The sequence below is a fragment of the Pezoporus occidentalis genome, unplaced genomic scaffold, assembly GCF_034315485.1.
Source record: "Pezoporus occidentalis ecotype Australia unplaced genomic scaffold, CSIRO_AGI_Poc_V1 ctg4, whole genome shotgun sequence".
Taxonomy (NCBI): domain Eukaryota; kingdom Metazoa; phylum Chordata; class Aves; order Psittaciformes; family Psittacidae; genus Pezoporus; species Pezoporus occidentalis.
This window is the reverse complement of record NW_026915724.1, coordinates 4734627-4752975: the sequence shown is the minus strand read 5'-3', so window position 1 is coordinate 4752975 and position 18349 is coordinate 4734627. Positions and strand designations below refer to the sequence as shown.

At 39.8% G+C, this 18349-nt stretch overlaps 1 protein-coding gene across 1 annotated transcript; it reads right to left on the bottom strand.

The window, feature by feature from the left end:
- Positions 1-1939: 1939 nt before the first annotated feature.
- Positions 1940-18073, bottom strand: VCPIP1 (valosin containing protein interacting protein 1). Its single transcript, XM_062633263.1, has 3 exons — positions 15221-18073; positions 9759-9845; positions 1940-7151 (listed from the first exon to the last, which is right to left on the bottom strand). Exons 1-3 carry the CDS (start codon positions 17919-17921, stop codon positions 6280-6282), a joined length of 3660 nt encoding a protein of 1219 aa, XP_062489247.1. The 5' UTR covers positions 17922-18073; the 3' UTR covers positions 1940-6279.
- Positions 18074-18349: the final 276 nt, after the last annotated feature.

Below are 18349 nucleotides of genomic sequence, written 5' to 3'. Positions count from 1 at the left end.
TTTCTGGTAAGTTCCTTCCACTTATCTTTCTTTTGATTTTTTACTTACTAAATACAAGCTTCCAAACTACACAGACGCAGTCCAGATCCTCAGGATCACTTCAGAAATGAAATTAGATTTGCTACCAGCAAGACAAGCCACTAGAAGTATTATTTCCAGCAGAAAACAAAATTAGGTAGTCATTTAAAGAAACAGTGAGTGAAGTCCAAATGCAAGTCCGTGCAGCTACTTCATAATCATCGAATCAATGCCTTCATTAACAGAGAATAGGGGGGTTTTTTTGAGCTTCTTAAAGTATCTGCAAGTTACTGCAACAGAGGTAATGCTTACACTGAAGCCTAATGCCTTTGATGATATTAATAAATGTTCAGAATTATTCAGCATACATCAATTTAAGGAATTCCGATCAGAACATTTAAATTCAGTTGTGACACTGGGTTTCTTTAGTGCCAGCTACAAGTCTACTGTGGATCTAAACGCTACTACTTTATTGATGCTTAAATAATATAAACTAAATATATAAATATAAACATTGCAAGTCAGTAGAATCCAACACCTATCAAAGCCTCAATAAAGTCTACATCAAGCAAAGCAACAAAGTTCCTATTAACTTTTGCAGTCAATATACATGTTCAAATTGACTCTCTGTAATAGCAAAAGCACCTTCCACAACTCACTACAGATGCTGATGAACATCCAAGGTTTACTCTCACCCTGATCCTAAGTACAAAATCACGTTGTGAGGGGTCCTGTTCTGGCAGGAAGCTGTGGTTTTGCAGATTGTCAGAGCAGATTTGCTATGGATATATATAAAGGGAAGAAAAACCCCAACCCAAACAACTCCAATGTAAAATAAAAAAGATGGGTATTAAGGCTATACAATTAATAAAAGAAGAAAAATGAAAACAGTTTGAAAGCATTAATGTGCTTCATGTGTTTAGTACTGGGTTTGGCTCAGATTATAAATACTGCATTATTAAATAATAATAATAAAGATGAGTAAATTTCTAGCTTAGCATTAAGCATTTAAGCCTTTGAAATACAAATCTTCCAAAGGAAAATACTCAATTCTTCATGCAATGACATGCAATCAAAATTGACTCTCTATGCCCATCATTTTAAGTAATGCTTTAATGCTAGCACACTTTGAATTAAAGCCTTTCAATAAATACAAGAAGTAACAGCACAGTTTTGCAGATGGGTTTTATAACTTCTTTTTAGACTCAGTATAACTACAGCCAATTTTTGAAACACATTACCACATGTAGCTGGTGGAAAAAGCACAGAGACTAATTTAAGTAGTTGCCAGTATTTTCATCTTTGAGTACTGCCAAATTTCAAAAGCCTAGTGCTTCCCAATTATACTACCCGTACTTGCGTATTACATGCATGCATTAAAACTTTGCTTTGAAATACATTTTGACTGTTTCAAACCACAGATTGCAATATACCTTAAACATCATGTACTACTTGGTCAGCATCTTTCTACACCTTCTACTTGGTGACAACTTTGAAGAAAGATTCAGATCTCAGATTTTGGCCTCAATTATAGAAAACCCTATTTTAAAAATCTCTCAAATTCAAAGGTCCTGTGTGTTTAATGAAGCATTCAGAACAGGTATGAGGTCAGAAAAAAAAAAAAAAAAAACAAAAAACAAAAAACAACCCTGAACTTCTCCATACAGAGTTTTTCTTTTAAAGAAAGTTCCTCTTAAACAGAAACATAACTAAAGCAAAATGAATGACGTCTAAGTTTACTTTTTTAAGATTTGCACCAATTATTTCAACTTCTGTACTAGTATGCATGTATGCAAGTATAATGCAATTCATATGTCAATATAATTATAACTCATTCATTCTGTAACCAAATCAGCGTTACATAAGCAGGCTAATGTATGAAATGCTAGATGAAAGTTGCACCTTATAAAACCAAAGCAGATGTTTTAACTTATAGTTTTAATATAGCAATCAAAGAAAATTCCAAATACTGTACAGTGAAGTGTAGTATAGTACACTATATACTGTTATAATACACTATTGTTACATTACAGATAAAAAAAAATCAAATATAATTAGTACAGCAATCACAAATAAAACAAACCAAACTGTGCTGGGTAGCAGCCAGGTCTGTGAAGATGGTATAGTTTATATGCTAATTTATTTTTAATTCAACATGTAAAGCACTGTTTAAAAAGATTTGTTTTCTAAATATATATACACTATTTTAATTCTTATTTATACACTTTAAATAGCATTCCCTCCTAAAAGTGCACTCTCATTTCTTGGCAATAATCCTCATGAAACCTAAAATAATTCTGAAAATACCACACATTTCCACCTTTTATTGCTCAACCGCAGGCATAAGGGCTCAGAGGGAATCCTGCATTCTAAAGATCTTAAGCAACTTCTTCAATTTTAAGAAACTAAACTGATATCCACAAGCAAAAACAAAGAAAACACTGATGTAGGCTTTTCTTTTTTAACAGAAGGATTAACTTCATATCATTATTTTACAAAAGCATGTAGATTCTGATATATGAAAATAGGAGCCAAACAAATGTAGAGATAACAGTGGCATCTTCTTATATCATTCATTTTTCATACATTTCAAATGAAGCATTGCTCTCCCAATTGTAAGCATACTATGAATTTTATTACCTGGCATTTTCAGCACATTGAAAAAGTAGCAAGCAACTCTGCTAACCTTGCGACAGTGACAACAGATTCTACTTTTTGAAAGATTTCAAATTAAGCATTTTGGTCTTGAAAGTGTGCCTGTTGCACAGGGTTGTTAGCACACAGCCCTGCAGCTGTGCTGATGCTAGAGCATTCCATTGGAGGCAGCGCCTACCTCACATTCTGTGTCTCTCAGAAGACTAGTAAACTATATAGGTTTCACAAAACCAACAATATACATTGCTGCTATGTGACTATAATAGCGAAGGCATCCCAAATATATTTATACAACTTCATTTGAAAAGCTGCTATTTATTATCCCCTCACTGAAACACAAACAATTCACAGTGAAACAGCAATACCAAAGTCAACCTTGCTAAGCAGCCAGCCATAGAAGTAGTAAAAATCTTGCCTCTGCCTGGAAAACCAATCTGTTCTCCTGAGGTTTCCCATATGCTCACCAGCAATCTAGTCATTTCTCTTTTATATTTTTTTTTCTTCTCTACTGAGCCTGTATTTTCAGTAATCATCTTTCATTTAGGTTATAAATAATAAGCCAGAATAAAGTTTAGGATTTTCAAATAATGTAAGCCGTCTTTGCCATGAGACACTGTGTAGAAGGAGATGGACCCTAGTCAAGGAAGTACTCAAGGCAAGTATTCGAAAAGAATTTGGAACCACAACCTTGTCCACAGGCAATTCAGTAGCAAGAACTTAGCATTTGGGGTTTTTATGAGAAAGAGGACACTCCACACTGTTTGAGAAGTTGACATGGCTTCACATCCACAATGAGTCCACATCTTCCCTGCCCTTGTACCCCACCACCATTTTCCTGGCTCTAACAGGAAAATTTAACAATCACACGGGTGCTTCTGAGACAGCGACACAGATTTGCCTCAACTCAAATTTGCACTCACTGCTAGCAATCAAATGAAACATCTGTTCAAACTTACACTTCAGTGTTCTTTATTTCACTTCTCCTGAACAGTTACACATCTCACCAGCACGCAGATGAAGTTTAGCTCCACTTGAGAGTATCAAAAGCCATCTTTCTCAAAAACACTGATACTTAAATGCATGAGAAAGCCACGTGAAATAAGAACACTGCAAAGAAATACACACAATCCTGTTTTACACCAGAGGAATTCATATCAGCCCATCTCATGACTTTGACACCATTCCTTTTTGAGACTATTTTGTTTTAGGAACTGAAGAGTTCTCATCTACATGACTTGAATGGACCCGAGAAGACGCTAACGGCGAGTTAGACAGAGTGTCTGTTTCTATTTAGATAAGAAGGAAAATGTCAAATTACTGCTGAAACAGGAAGTGTGTCAAAATTAAACTAAGCCTTCCTCTTAATACAGTAAAGGCACACAAAAGTCTGTAGTCTTACTAGAAAGGCATGAAAGAAGTAAGCAATCTTCTCTTTAAGTAAGGATGATATGCAATAAAGATTCCAATTTATTCCAAACTTGGAATTGTCTCCTATACACTGCCTATATTTTTTTCAGCCAAGGAAGACTTCTTTTTCTAAAGAAAAGGTTAAAACTAAGTGGTAGTTAGCTTGTCAAAATGCATGAGATCTAGGAGATTCCTCCTCCTCAGCCTCCCCTGACTTAAACTCCTTCCCAAGGACGTGTCACTGCTATACTGTTCTACAGCTCACACCATGGCAAAGCACAAGCCTCTACTCACATTTTCTATATGGAAGTAGCCTTCAGACAGCTCAACTGATTCATGGAAGACTAAATGTTTTCAGATTCATGGCAGGCTTCCAGCTGCTACATGTGCATCCTGTTTCTCACTGAATAAGCCCTGCCAGTTAATCAGTGCATCACCAAGTTCAGTTCTGGTGAGCCAAATTACTTGATACATTCCAAGCTTCCAAATAGCTAACTTACAGGTTAGCAATTTAGGATCTTCAAATTTTTCATTTATTTCTGAAAAGGTGATTCTTATTTTTTACCTATAGTGTACTAAATCATAAAACATTTATTCTCTCTACATAAAAAGTTAACCAAGAGGCATTTGAATTTACTTTGACAAAACAGGGCTGTTCTTCAAGTGACTTGCTTCTGTTAATTTTTCTATAAGAAAATAAATCCTCTCTTCTAATGCTCAGAACTGTTTACGGGATTAGCAATGTAAGAAGTGAGACCTTTCTGAATACAAGCATATGCAACACAACATTTGTGAACTGGTAAAAACCCACATGTGCATGAACACAGACTTCAATATTTAAATGTTCTTAATTCCTTTGAAGCTGTATTAACATCTTTCACCCATTCAGTGTTATTTTACCATTAGAGGAAGCAACAATAGTGCATTTAATATGACTATGAAGATCAAAAGCAAACTCCAGTATCAGATACACATTCCATCCTTAGGGAGCAAGCACAATGGCTGCTTCTTAAAAACTAGCACTGCAGGTCTGATGAACACACTACTTAAGTGGAGACCAGATGTATTATCACTGATGCAGGGAATGCTGCATCACAAACTGAAGCGAGGCTAATAGAGGTGGGTAGTCTTTACTGACACTGAAATGGCATGTATTCCCCTTGTTTTCATGCAGTAAACAGTGCGCTTCCACTAGCTCCACTGTCACTGAACACTTTAGGAGAATATATTTTAAGAGAGTTGTTTCCTTCCAATAAATTGTTAATTTGCTTTAAAAATGCCAGCTATTTATTTTTTGCCATTACTAACCAATGCTAGTAATTAAAGTATTTTAAAAGAAAAAATGGATTTGCCATTGAACATTTGTTGTTTCCTGCAATTGCCACCTTCTCTCCTGTAGTTGTGTTAAAAGTTGCACAGGATCTAACCAGTTGAGTATTTGGAAGGAAATAAAAACATGCTATCACTTACTAACAGAGCACCAAAATGGTTGTGTTGGCTCAGACAGCCAAGCATAACCACACCACATTCACTTTATCTTCATCATACACTAAGTACCCTTTTTTCTAACTTGCTTAAACTGATAATGTGGAGAAATTAGAGAGTTCAGTAAAGTTACACTTTTCAAGATTTCTGACAAGCATATATATCTGTATGAATGAACGTTTTTAAGTTGGAGGAAGTGCAAGCAGAGTGTAACTGAAGTACTGTATAGGCTACATTATCAAATTTAGCAGAAGTTCAGTTTTAGTTGCTTTTTGAAATTTACGTGCAATTCATGTTTATAGTGTGTTTTCAAGCAGAATTAAGTGCCTGGGACAGGATTAATTTAGTCACGTTTCTAGTTATTCCTGTTCTAGCCTTTCCAGTGACCTTAAACTAGCATGGTAAGAATGGGCTTCAATTTTAAGACTTTTAAAGAATTAAAAATTACAAAGAATTTTCAAGAACCCACATTTACAGCAGATATTCATCTCAGTGCATTTCCTAATAACTAATTTAAAGGTAACAGAGCCAGCCTGGGCAGCAGTATGGTAATATTGAAAGCTATTGCCAATCACACGCTTATCATGCACTGAATAAGATGATATAATCTTTGACATACATACAAGACTTAATAACTAATCACTTTGTGTGGCCCAGCCAATAAACATTACATTTGAACAGTAATTTTTTCTACCCTTATTAGATTTTAACCTATCAAGAGTGATCCATTGGCTCAGTTGCATTAGTGATTCCTGCATCTTGACTATCCATCTCCTCAAGCTCCTCAACAGAATTTCCCTTTTGTGCTTTAGACCTTGCAGGGAATGTTGTTCCCACAGAATTCACCATGTTACTATCAGTTGATTCAGTATTCAAGTGTTCAGTACCACCTGGTGCAGACAGTGATTCGGGTAAGGCAGCCTGAAAGCTCCCAGTTTTAGCAGTTGAACTCACTGCCTCTACTTTTCCTTGAGATAGATCAACTGATGCTGACTGCTCTGTATTCTGATCCCGCAAATGTCTATCCATTGAAGCCTGAATAGAAGAGACCATTTCCTGCAACTTTTTTCTCTGTGCCTCAATCAAAGTGGGGTCAAGCTGCCTGCTGTCTCTCATTGTCACAACTCCCGGTGCAATTCGGATAAGCTCACTGTTACCAGAAGCAGCTGTGAATACAGAAGGCTCAATTTTAGTAGAAGGACTGAAGTCTGTTTCTGTGCTATGCTTTCTTAAAAGTGGTGTTTCCCTGGCTTTTTGATCATGTTGTTGACTACTAGATGCAGTTCCCAGGGAATGGCCCTTTCCTTGAAATGCAGTTATGTTATGTAGTTGTTCAGATTTCTTTTTCACCACTCCACCACTACCCAGCTTCAGCATTCCATGTGAAGGACTTGCTTCCCTGCTTCTTGAAGTAGCTTCTGCTCGCACTTGACTTAAGGCCTCTTTAACCAACTCTTCAACGTCAGGACCAATAGGAAAGTGCCCAGCAGCATCCACGCACAGCTCTAATCTGTCTTCTGCTGCATTGTATACAAAGTTTTTACCAGGCAGATGTGGGAAAGTACAGTGCTTGCCATCAGCCAAACCTATAAAGATAGAAGAAGTTATTCATGGTACTAAAATATTTTAAAGCATGCTTTGAATACACACATTGATTACTGTATTTAAACTTATTGCATCAAATATGTGGAAACACACTGAAACTTCATACTGTGGGAGGAAATTTAGGCTTGTATGCCATATGCCAGCAATCACAGTATAGTCTTAAAATGCTGCTGCCTTCTATGGTGATTCTAATGAAAAGACAAAAATGTAGTATATTACTAGATAAAATAGCCACCTTGCTGGGACGTGCAGTTCTGATACAACAGAAGTTGAAGAAATAGCATATGCTTGCAGCAGCACAAAGCAAGCCAAACCCCACGGCTACCACCACCACCAACACCCCCCCACCCAAACCACACAAAACCAAAACAGAAACAAAAACCAACCCCAAACTGAAACATACCCCTGCCCCCCACAGGCAACAACAAAAAAAACCCACACCCCACCGGCCAAAGAGCACATTTCAAAACACTACTGCTGTATCTAGAGAAGTACTGTTTAGTACCACTTCCATATGTAGCAGGACTTCAGGGTGTGCAACTGCTGCTAAGCCTCAAGAATTTCAAATTTGATATTTGTCTTCTCAGAGAGGAAGTGTTGCCAGATAAACAAAAGTGTTTTAAGTTTACAATGTTTAGTAGTCCTGGAGATTATAAATACCACAAACATTTACAACATTGAGATCTATTACAACATTTACAAAACAAACATGATACATAATAATTTTTTTTTGCTGTTTGTCTCACTGTCCTACTTAAAATTTGATTGATCTTCTAAAATTGAGAGTTCACTAGACAAATTTAAGTTCTGAAGCTCCTCTGTGTCAAAAATGGGTAGCAGTTTTCCAGTTTATTATCATAAAACTTCCGACACACAGCTCCTTTCTTTACATATCCACAGGAGCCAAACAGCCAAAACACAGAACAAAACTGAAACACAAATACCTATCCCTTTAAGAACCTGAAGAACATACTGTAACTACAGAATTTACCAGCTCAATCTTGATTTGCAGGAGAGAGCTGTAACAGCTTCTTCTAGGCTAAAACTACCTTTGAAATTGCAATTCTGAAATTTCAAATATGTTAAACAAGATCCACTAAAATCAAACTTCAATTGATAAAAAGTACCTGCAATTGACAGAAAGCTTTGTTCTAAATGTCCAGTATCATAGTTGCATTATTACGATATCTAAAATACTACAGATAGGTAAGTAGCTTCTTTAAGTGAAAAAGAAAAAAAAAGATTGCTGCACATTGCAATTGTTTAGTGGAAATGTAGTAAAAATCATAGAAGTATGTTAATGCTGAAATAGTAGTTCTACCTACCAAGGTAGTGCAAAACACCTACAACACAGAAATGATGTAATAATGCTGCAATAATGTTCAAATACAGAATATCATCTCCCACTGTCATAGTTCTTAAGTCATTTTTGCCAACTGACAATGAAAATCGGGCATTTTCTGTGAGTTAATGACCAGCTGGGTTAAAATCCCTTGGATTCATTTCAGGTTCTCAACTCTGGCTAGTTGTTAATTGGTCCAAAAGGTCCTTTCTATCAGCCACTGTTTAAGCTAATTCACTTGCCAGAAACAATACACCAGTCTTTACCGTACAAGCATAATAGAAGAAAACTGAAAGGAAACAGATCTGCTATAAGACACTTGGCATGCTAATTCTGTTACCCAGGCTAATAATTCAGTGGGAGGTAGTGGGCAGTAAATATACCACACATTTCAATTACTGCAAACAGCACAGAAATTATGTGATAAAATACCTCTTTCCACATATAATCAAGATTAAGTTACGGTTGATAAAACTGCCTAAGAAATCACAGTAAGAAAGAAGCAAAAAAAAAAAAATCATTATAATAGATGAAACCACAAGAGCTAAACTATGAATGTAAAGACTTGAGTATGAAACTTGAAATGTGATAAAATAACGTGTACCTTCTTCTCTAAAGAAAGATGTTATTCTTTGTAGGCAGTATTTGTAAAGCTGTCTAAAAATCAAACATACTCTTAACTACTTGCTTGGTTATTCTGCACATCGCCCAAGATGCAACATTTATCAATTCAAAAAGAAGATAGATAGCTTTGCTTTTGAACAACCATCTTAAGAATATGAAAGGCTATTTAAATTTAAAACATGCAGTAGCCCTGTATAAAATAGCTACTAAGAAATACACTAGAAAGATTAACTGTTTATCCAGTAAGTGTTTTAAAGTGTAACAGGAGTAACTCCTATGATCTTCTCTTTGTTTGATCTCTCTGGGAAAAAAAAAAAAAACAACCAAAATCATTTGACTTACTGAAGTTGTTTATACAATTCAGTAAGTTTAAATTGAAACGTATGGTTGTAGAAAAAAATTCAGAAAAGAGGTTTAAGTTGAATGAACTAGTCTTAGTAAAATTCCATAGCCTGAAGTTCTTGAGGAAGCATAAGAAGTTCCACAGTATCATGAAAATTAAGATGTACCACGCTAATAAAATAAAAATATATTTATGCTCACAAGCGACTCAATACCAATTCACAGTTTTAAAGATCTGGAAACAGAAGAAGGAAGGGATAAAAACAAAACCAAAAAATACCTGTGGTTTTCTTCATCATGCTGTAGAATACTCCACCTGGCTGAAACAACTGAGGAAGCCCCTTTGCGTAGGACCAAACATCTTCCCCTGTAAAAATCAAACACAATTATTAAACAGTTGTATTTTAACATTACAGACCAGGCTCAAAAGTGCAACTCCTTGAATTAAAAGGTGAATCCTCACTCTCTTCTATGCAATTATTTATTGCAAATTTACATAACAGGAGCACAGGACACCAAGAAACTTTCAGGAAAACATACCACTGTCTGCAATCAAATATCCTACACGTTCTAGTACAAGGTTCCCAAATTTTATTTGACCCAAGCTGCAGCTCCTGGTTCTTTGCCAGACCCTATACACAAGTCTCTATTCCCCTCCCACCCATGCTTTCAACATAAAACTAGCAAAAAAAAAAAAAAGCACACTTCCAAAATTCAAGCACATACCCTTGCACGTTAAAAACCTCAATTCTATATGCCTACACCTTCTCAAAAATCAGATCTCAATTTCACAGCTGCCATACAGCAGACTTTATACTGTCATTGAGATACAAACATCTACGCAGGCAGCTGTGCAAAAGCTGTGTCTTTACCTTGCTTTTCTTGAGAGTTAGAAGCAAAATACAAAACCTGTGAGGCCCCAGCTGTCCCATGTAACTGGCATTTTCCAAAGATGCTAAAAATGGCATTGAAATGTGACAACTTCAAATGCCACTGAGAGGGAAAAAAAATACCCTAACTTGACTATGTAAGGAAAGGAATATAAGGAACAGAAAATTGGGTTACAGTCACAGAATATCAGTGGCCTAACAGTACCTGCTAAATTGGTTCAGATCTGCATTTCTACCTGTGCCCTTTTCCAATTTTGCTAACCACTTACCTGCTTGAGAGAAGTGACTTGTGATGCAGCTGTCAAACGGTGCAAATAAAAGGTACTGATAAATTCCATTCTCCTGATGCAGAAGCAAGTACTGCCTGTATACATTTTCAGAAAAAATTGCTTTTCCCATTTTACATCAATCATTCAGGCAACATACCGAGATACCCTAAATAGAAACTGCACCCTTCTTTAGGCATTAAAATCTCAATAACCACATCTCTCAATTTTCTATTAAAACTGGAGAATGCAAGTCATAAAATTAACTAGATGCACTTACTACTTGTATTAGAGATAGCTGGGTTGGGTGACACTAAAAATACTACCATTATTTCTTTGCTTGCTGTTAAGAGGAAAATAAAAGTTAAAAGTTACTTTTAATAGCTTCCTACATACTGAACTACAGAGCACATCTAAATCCCTCCTTGCACTTCTTTATGCATATCCCACAAGATAACTGTGGCTAGTCTCCTATCCACCCATGTCAGGTGAGAAAACATTTCACCCTCATGACATGTGCTATGTTATGCCTTGCAACCCTTCAAGCCACTTGCCGACTTTCCCACTTCCCTTCCCCAGCAGGCACTTGACTCCATACACTCCCCTGCTTGTCTATCCCGCCCACAAGAAGGGTTCCGTGTTATGCCAGTCCCCATTCTCTCTAAGAAGGGCACAATGCATCTTCATCATGTTTGGACTTCAAACATTTTAAAGATGATACCTACATAATCTGATTAATTTTAAATGCATTCCCTTGAACCATATATGCTCTGGTTCACTGCTCTCATTTGCACATCAAGCTCACAGATTTGGCCTTCACTTCCTAGCAAGAGCATCCAGGTAACAAACCAACTACTCTTCTTCATTATTTTCCATGATCTACAGAAGAAGGTCTTGTCTTTTGATTTTATCCCAGTAACTCCTGTCTACTGAGTTGCTAATAAATTTGAAGCGTCTCTCCAGCTCTGACTCCACTAAGAAAAAAAAAGGAAATTAAAAAATGTAATAGGAGCATTCTCTTTTCCTCCCCACTGTTGCCATTTTTTTCTCTCTTCTTCAAGCAGCTGCATAGAGGGAGGGCAATCTGCTACCCCACATCCTTATTCTCAGTAACATTTTGCAATCCACATCCCTACATACAATGGTTCCAGAGCATCACTACTGTGGCTCTTCATTTCCCCCCAGGTCTTCCTGATGGTTTAAATACTGCCCACAGGAATCAAAACAACCACTACACTGATAAGCAACAGAATACAGACCATCTGCCAAAACCAGCAGCCACACAGTGGCTGACTTCATACTATGGACTCCTATGCTGCTGCATCTAGCAATCCATTCTTATTCGAGACTAGAGGCTACCTTCCACAAGACCACCACCTGACTTCGCTAAGAAGCCCAGGTTTTACACGTTAGTCGGATTCTGCAAGAAAAGATTCCCTATTTGGTTTGAGCATTTGTCAAGCCTTGCACAAGAGAAGCATCACTGTTTAGATAACCTTTTATGCAACACTAACTGCCTTTTATGCAGAAAAGTACGGAGAGCAGGGCTCACAAAACAAAAGCATCTGCCACTGAAAGAAACACAAAGCAATGATACTGTTTTGATAAAGAGATCTTCCACACAGAATCAAACCCACAGTCACAACTGGACTTTCCCAGATCAAAGGAACTAGCTTGTGTGATTCAACACAGCTGCATTTGAGGTTTGCACATTTTTGTTTCTAGTTGGTTTTTATTATTTGTTTTGAGTTTCATTACCATGGCAGTAAGACACTTACAGGTCACAAGTTAATTTGGGTGATCATTTAGTTAGATTAAAAATTCCTTCAAGTTACTACATTTATCAAAGAGATGATGTTAACACTGTTCCCATTCCCTCAGACCAAACCTCAGCCCCACAAAGGTATGGCAACTAATGGAGACTACCCTACACACAAGCATGCCTCATACACTGCACAAAAAGAGCAGTTGCAAATTAACCTATGCCAGTGGAAGCCTAAGACCAGCACTTCAAACAGCAGGGAGGACAAACAGAAGCAGAGAACAAATCAAAAACTCAACTGATAAATACAGGTTACAAGGAACTACAGGTGGCTTAAAACCAAGCTGCTTAATTCCAAGCAAATGACAGTGTTAATATATTTAATTTAAATCAGGCAATTTTGATTTCTTGTGCACTGATGAATTCATCAACGCAAAACAAACCAATGACAATAGATTCATACTTGGCTTGCATGTATCCAGAGTGCTTCTGCATGGGTGTAATTAAATCTGTTTCAAAACATAACGCTTTAGCTGTGTTAATGTAAAATTACAATTCTTTAATTCATTTCCTGATAGACTTCTGTATTTTGAGATAAAAAAGAGGAGAAAGCTTTACCAAAAAAACATGCATAATATGTTATGTGGTCCAGAAATTACAGTATCTCATTTCCCAGAGCTTATCTTTAAATTAGATACAGAAAAATTAAAGAACATGGTCTAAAACTGTAATCAGTTAACCGGCTGAGGCCAGAAATAAAAAATTCTACGAACTGAAATGAGAGAAGCATCAAGTCAGCCTACAGGAGACACTGTTTGACAGAAAAGCTTTTAAACATCCACAGTGAATAGTTACAGAAGTTTGAGCACTGGGGAGTTAAAAAAGAAAATAGCAAGCTACTTCAACAGCATCTCCCCTTTGGACTTTCCAATGTGACTGTATTATTAGATGCATGTTTTTAGCAGAACACAGTTACAACAAGAGCATGCAGGATAAGCTGACTCTGAGAACTTCCCAGCACTGGTTTTTAGCAATACAGAAATGTCATTGAGAAATACTGCAGCCTCTCACCCCAGCAAGGCTGAATACACCACCCTGAGAACTGCCACTCCAACACTCTGAAAGTGCAAGGACTAAGGAAGTTTCTTAAGAGTTTGTCTCCCCATTGAAAACTCCCAACTGTAAACAGTGACCTGCCCAGACTTTGTTTCTACAAGTATCTTTAATGGAAAATGAAGCCCTGGTGAGAAAAGTGATTATCTAAAAATAGCACCTTATTCAGTAGCTGCATTAGTTGTTATAAATGGTTTATCATTTGCTGCACCTTTTACTTCTATTAGTAACACAAAATAGATGTGGTCAGAGAAGGGTGAGGTAAATTCTGTTCTAACCTGTGATTCGAAAGCAGAAATTAACAGCAGTGAAAGTCAGAGACAAGAAATGATTCTTTTCCCATTTTATGAATAAGTAGCTGTAAATAAAATGACACACCTTAATGCTGAAGTAACCAAGATACTTTTAAAGCATGTCAGAGGTTTTTTGTAAGCCAGTAACTACACTTTCAGCAGTCTTGCCTGGAAACAGAAAGCTCTCTTTTAAGCCTCATCTCCAAATTGAGATAGCTTTTAAACCTGAGCTTTTCCTGCACTTTGGAACATAGGTGCAGGTGTCAGTGTGTTGAGGTGACTAGTGATTCAGCATGCTATTTTGCAGTAAACAGTCAAGCTTTGAAAAGAATCAAAGTTCTGATTGGTGGACTTCTGACATACCAGTCTGTGATTATGCAATTGTTTCGTTTCTGAAGTATCACATGCTTTAGCCACACCAAATCCCTCCAGCCAAAGAGAAGGCTCCCCAAAAAAAAAACAAAACCCCCAAAAAACACCCAACAACACAAAAAACAAACAAAAAATCTTGCAACCATTGCTATTCAACTGGTTCACAGAGCTAAATGTATGGTAATTACTGCCCTACTTCCTGTTAGTAAGCAGCAGGAGCTGTGGAACCTGATGAAGAAAGTACACAAATGAATGTCCAAGTCTCCCGAGTCCAAATATGAATATAAAAAAACACAGGCACCTGGGAAAAGTCCTTAGTCCTTCTGTCTTGAATTATTAACAGCCAGATTTACATGACTGACAACTGATAAGCATGGCTTCGCAACCCTGTGTCCACCTCCAGGATTCAAATCTGTGGTTAGTTTCTTCCAGTTTCTCCTCTGCTTACCATCTGAGATAATGCTTTTCACAGCTCTCTAAAAAGACCATCTCTTCACTTAAAATTAGCAGATTAGCTAAGGAGACAATGCTGCGTTCATTTGCTTAAACCAACACAACTCCCCTGTGGCAAGAAATGTCAAGATTTCATCCTACTACAGAGGTGAGAATTTGGTCCTCAAACTTCCAATGACAAGACACTCAGAGTCCCCTTCTCACCTTGGCTCTGACTTTATTTCCTGAAACCTGAAGGAGATTAGGAAATATAGGGAGCAAGTAACCCACACACATACACATAAGATGTGTGCCTAATGAATGACAGGAAAAACAGAGAAGACAACAGAAGAATGCAACAACTTCTGATTAGCAAATCTGTTAAATACATAGCAAAGAAAGAACAAGTATCTCGCACACACATTTTAGAAAGTCACAACACCCAGCAAATCACTGACAGCATGTTAACCGTTCTTCTAATAGAGGAATAAAGGAACTAAACTTCTCTGTGGTTACAGAAAAGAAAGGGAAAAAAAGGTATCTATGTAACTACAGGTTATGTTACCCTCTACTTAAAACCACAATTTTAAAATACAACTGGAAGTCAGGCTTACCCATTAGTGTTGCTAGAAGACAGAGAGAATACATCTCCTTATCCACTTGCTCTTGTAGTTCTTTTGATGAGATTTTACTAGTCAGAGCAACGTCTTCATGTTTCACAGCATGGGCCGCATGTGCTGAAGCAGACTGCCTGCCTTCCTCCTTACCTTTCAGGATTTCTATGGCAATCCTGTCACCGTGCTGCAAAGGAACAGGCTCATTTTCCATGCCTTCTTTGGGAGGCAGCAGCTCTTTAGGAGGAAAGCCATAACGAATACATTGCAAATAGGGAGGAATATTAAATTCTCTTGCTATGCTTTCCCGCAGTTCCAGGAAGGTGGTAGTGCACTTCAGTGTCAGCATTGACTGCCTCCCATCATTCGTGGTTATTCGAATTTTCTTTTCTTTTGCAGATGTTGGAGAATAGGGGGCTTTTGTTGGTGTAGCAGGTGCAGATGATGGCCCCTCACGAGCAGCCCCAGGAGAAGCAGTCCTAGGTTGCCCTTTATGCTCTTGTTTCAGTTTTTCACTCTTCCGTTTCTGCATTACAGAAGCCTGATCTGCAATGTTCTGCTGAATAGTTCTTTCAGCTTTGCTCATGTTCAACTCCTCTTTGTGCAAAGTTTTTGTCTTCTGTCCAGTCAAAATAATTTTGGTTGGAAGTTGTGACTCTAACTCTTGTCCTTGCTGTACATCATCAGCTCTTTGGGCATGAGCACCATCAATATTTACAGGGGTATAATCATCAGGGTTCTTTTTGGCAGTTTGATGCAATATTGTGTTGACAACTTTCTGAATAAGAATCTCACTACCAAATTCCCCAGGGAAGTGCTTGGTAACAAGTTTCATGGCGACATCATACACATTGCTGTTCAGAGAAGCATCACTTTCATACTGGAACCAGTAGACGGTCTCTCTCACCACTCTTCCACTCCACTCTAGAGTAATAGGAAAAGCTTCAGGGAGGTTGTCATATTCTTTACCTTCCCAATAGTGCTTGAACCCACAGCCACATTTGCCACCTGTGGACCGAGTATTAGTTCTGTCTCCATCCAAATACGAAACAGATCCATCTTCTCTGACGCGACGCACTAAGTTACCATGACACCAGTTACAAGCAGTCAAACTACTCAGGCTATAGTCTGGTACCAGCACATCCTTCACGGGGTTGTAGGAACACACCAAACTGTTCAGGGGAAAGCTGTAATTTTTGTCAGGCCTCAGTTGTCCATGAGTGCTTTTTGCCAGGTTATATAGCTTCCCCCCGGGAGCCAGCCACTCTGGAGGAACATGATGCTCTGAAAGGGCCCCACAGATGAGGCACCTGTGAAGGCGGTTGTCCATCACTGCTTTTTTGGCAGCTGCAGTGACTTCTTCAGGCTGGATTCCTATTACACCAGTCCTTCTGTAGAAATACTGATGTACATCAGCTACAAGACTGGGATGGATCCCGTGTTTACTCATGAAAACCTCCTCCATTGCAGCAACAAGCCTCATCAAGTACTTATCTTGCAAACTTCTGTCTCCTCCAATGACACAGCCACCATCCTCCTCTAACTTGATGTACTTTTTGATGAGGTCTTGAGGGACTCCCCAGGCTTTAGGAAGTAGCTTCCTAGGCAGTTTAGGTAAAGCAGCACCTTTTATTCCAACTAGAGGAATGTAATGGTTTCGTCCTGAGCTACTCCAGGCTATGCAGATTGGCTTGTTCAACATGCCATCTTTTCCCATGCATTTTTCTAAGGGTATCAGGCCAGGGAGGAACGTCGCCGAATAATCTCCAGAGCTCCGCATTCCGCTCAAGGAGTCTAACAGGATGATAGGCCGGTGAAGCACATTGGCCAGGCCAAAGATGTGAATATTCCTAAGGCCCATTGGCACACCTTCTGGAGGAACAAACAAAGGGTCACATTCATTGATAATGTCCTCCCACTCTGCTGCATCAATAAAGTCATGGAAAAGTGCCTTGTAGTGACTCAGGTTCTCCTCAAAGTGCTTCTTTAGATTCTCCCGCAGAGCATGCCAGAACAGTTCCCTGCCAACAAGTGCCCGCGAGACTGCGTGGACGAGGCAGTGGCCATCTCCATCCACATGGACTGGAATGAGGCACTCCTGACTGTTGTTGGCCTTCTTGATGTCTTCCAGGGTGTCATGCAGGTAGATGAGGCTGCCGGAACGGTCCTTTCCATATCCGATCGTTTCAACATGCTCCGGCTCAATGAGGAAGGCGCGGTCACCCAGGAGGGAACAGTCAAAGATGTCTCCCTGGTTCATCTCCGTGAGGAGCTTGGCTTTGCCAGTCTGCTTGTCCATCCCGTAGCGAGCCAGGATGGGGGCCAGGAGCTTGCAGTGGTAGTTGGAGAGGCCCATGACTTTGACGAGCTCGGTGTTCCTGCGGGGTGGGCCGGCACCACTGACGCCCAGCAGCGCGTTTCGCAGCAGGTTGTGTAGCACCAGGTCGGGGTCCGTCACCTCCTCCACGGCCAGCAGCTGCCGCTGCTCGTGACGCTGCCCGCAGTCCGTGCACTCGATGCTCCCGCTGCTCTGCGGCCCGTGGGCCGGGAAGAAGAGCCGCGCCTGACATTTGGGGTCCGGGCAGGTACCCGAGAAGATGCGCCGGTCCCTCTTCTTGGAGGCGGCCGAAGGCAGCGGCTGCTGCTGAGGAGACGGCGGCGGTGGCGGCGGCGGCTGTTGCTGCTGCTGAGGCTGGGACATCGCTCTGCTCTGGCCGAGCTTCACCCCCACCTGTGCTCCTCCGCCCTCACAGGCTCATCCTCTGCGCCCCAGCTAACGACCGCCGCCGTACTGGTACTGGTACCGCTGCCGGCTGCCAACCGCCCATCCACCGAGGGCCCTCCTCCCGCCGCCGCCGCCGCCGCCGCTTCTCGCACCCTCCCCCCTCCTTCCCGGCAAACACGGAAGCTGCCGGCACCGCCGGTTACTGCCTCTTCGCTGCCTTAGCCGTTGCCCGCAACGCAACGGCCTTTCACTTCCACGCGCAGGCGCGGAGCCGCGAGGTCTCTCGGGAGCGTTAGTCTTCTCCGCCAGCCAAGCCAGGGCTGGGCCGGGGAGCGGCAGCGCCCCAGGACTACATGGACCGTGATGCCAGGCGGCAGGGGGAGGGCGGGGCCCGGCCGGGCAGG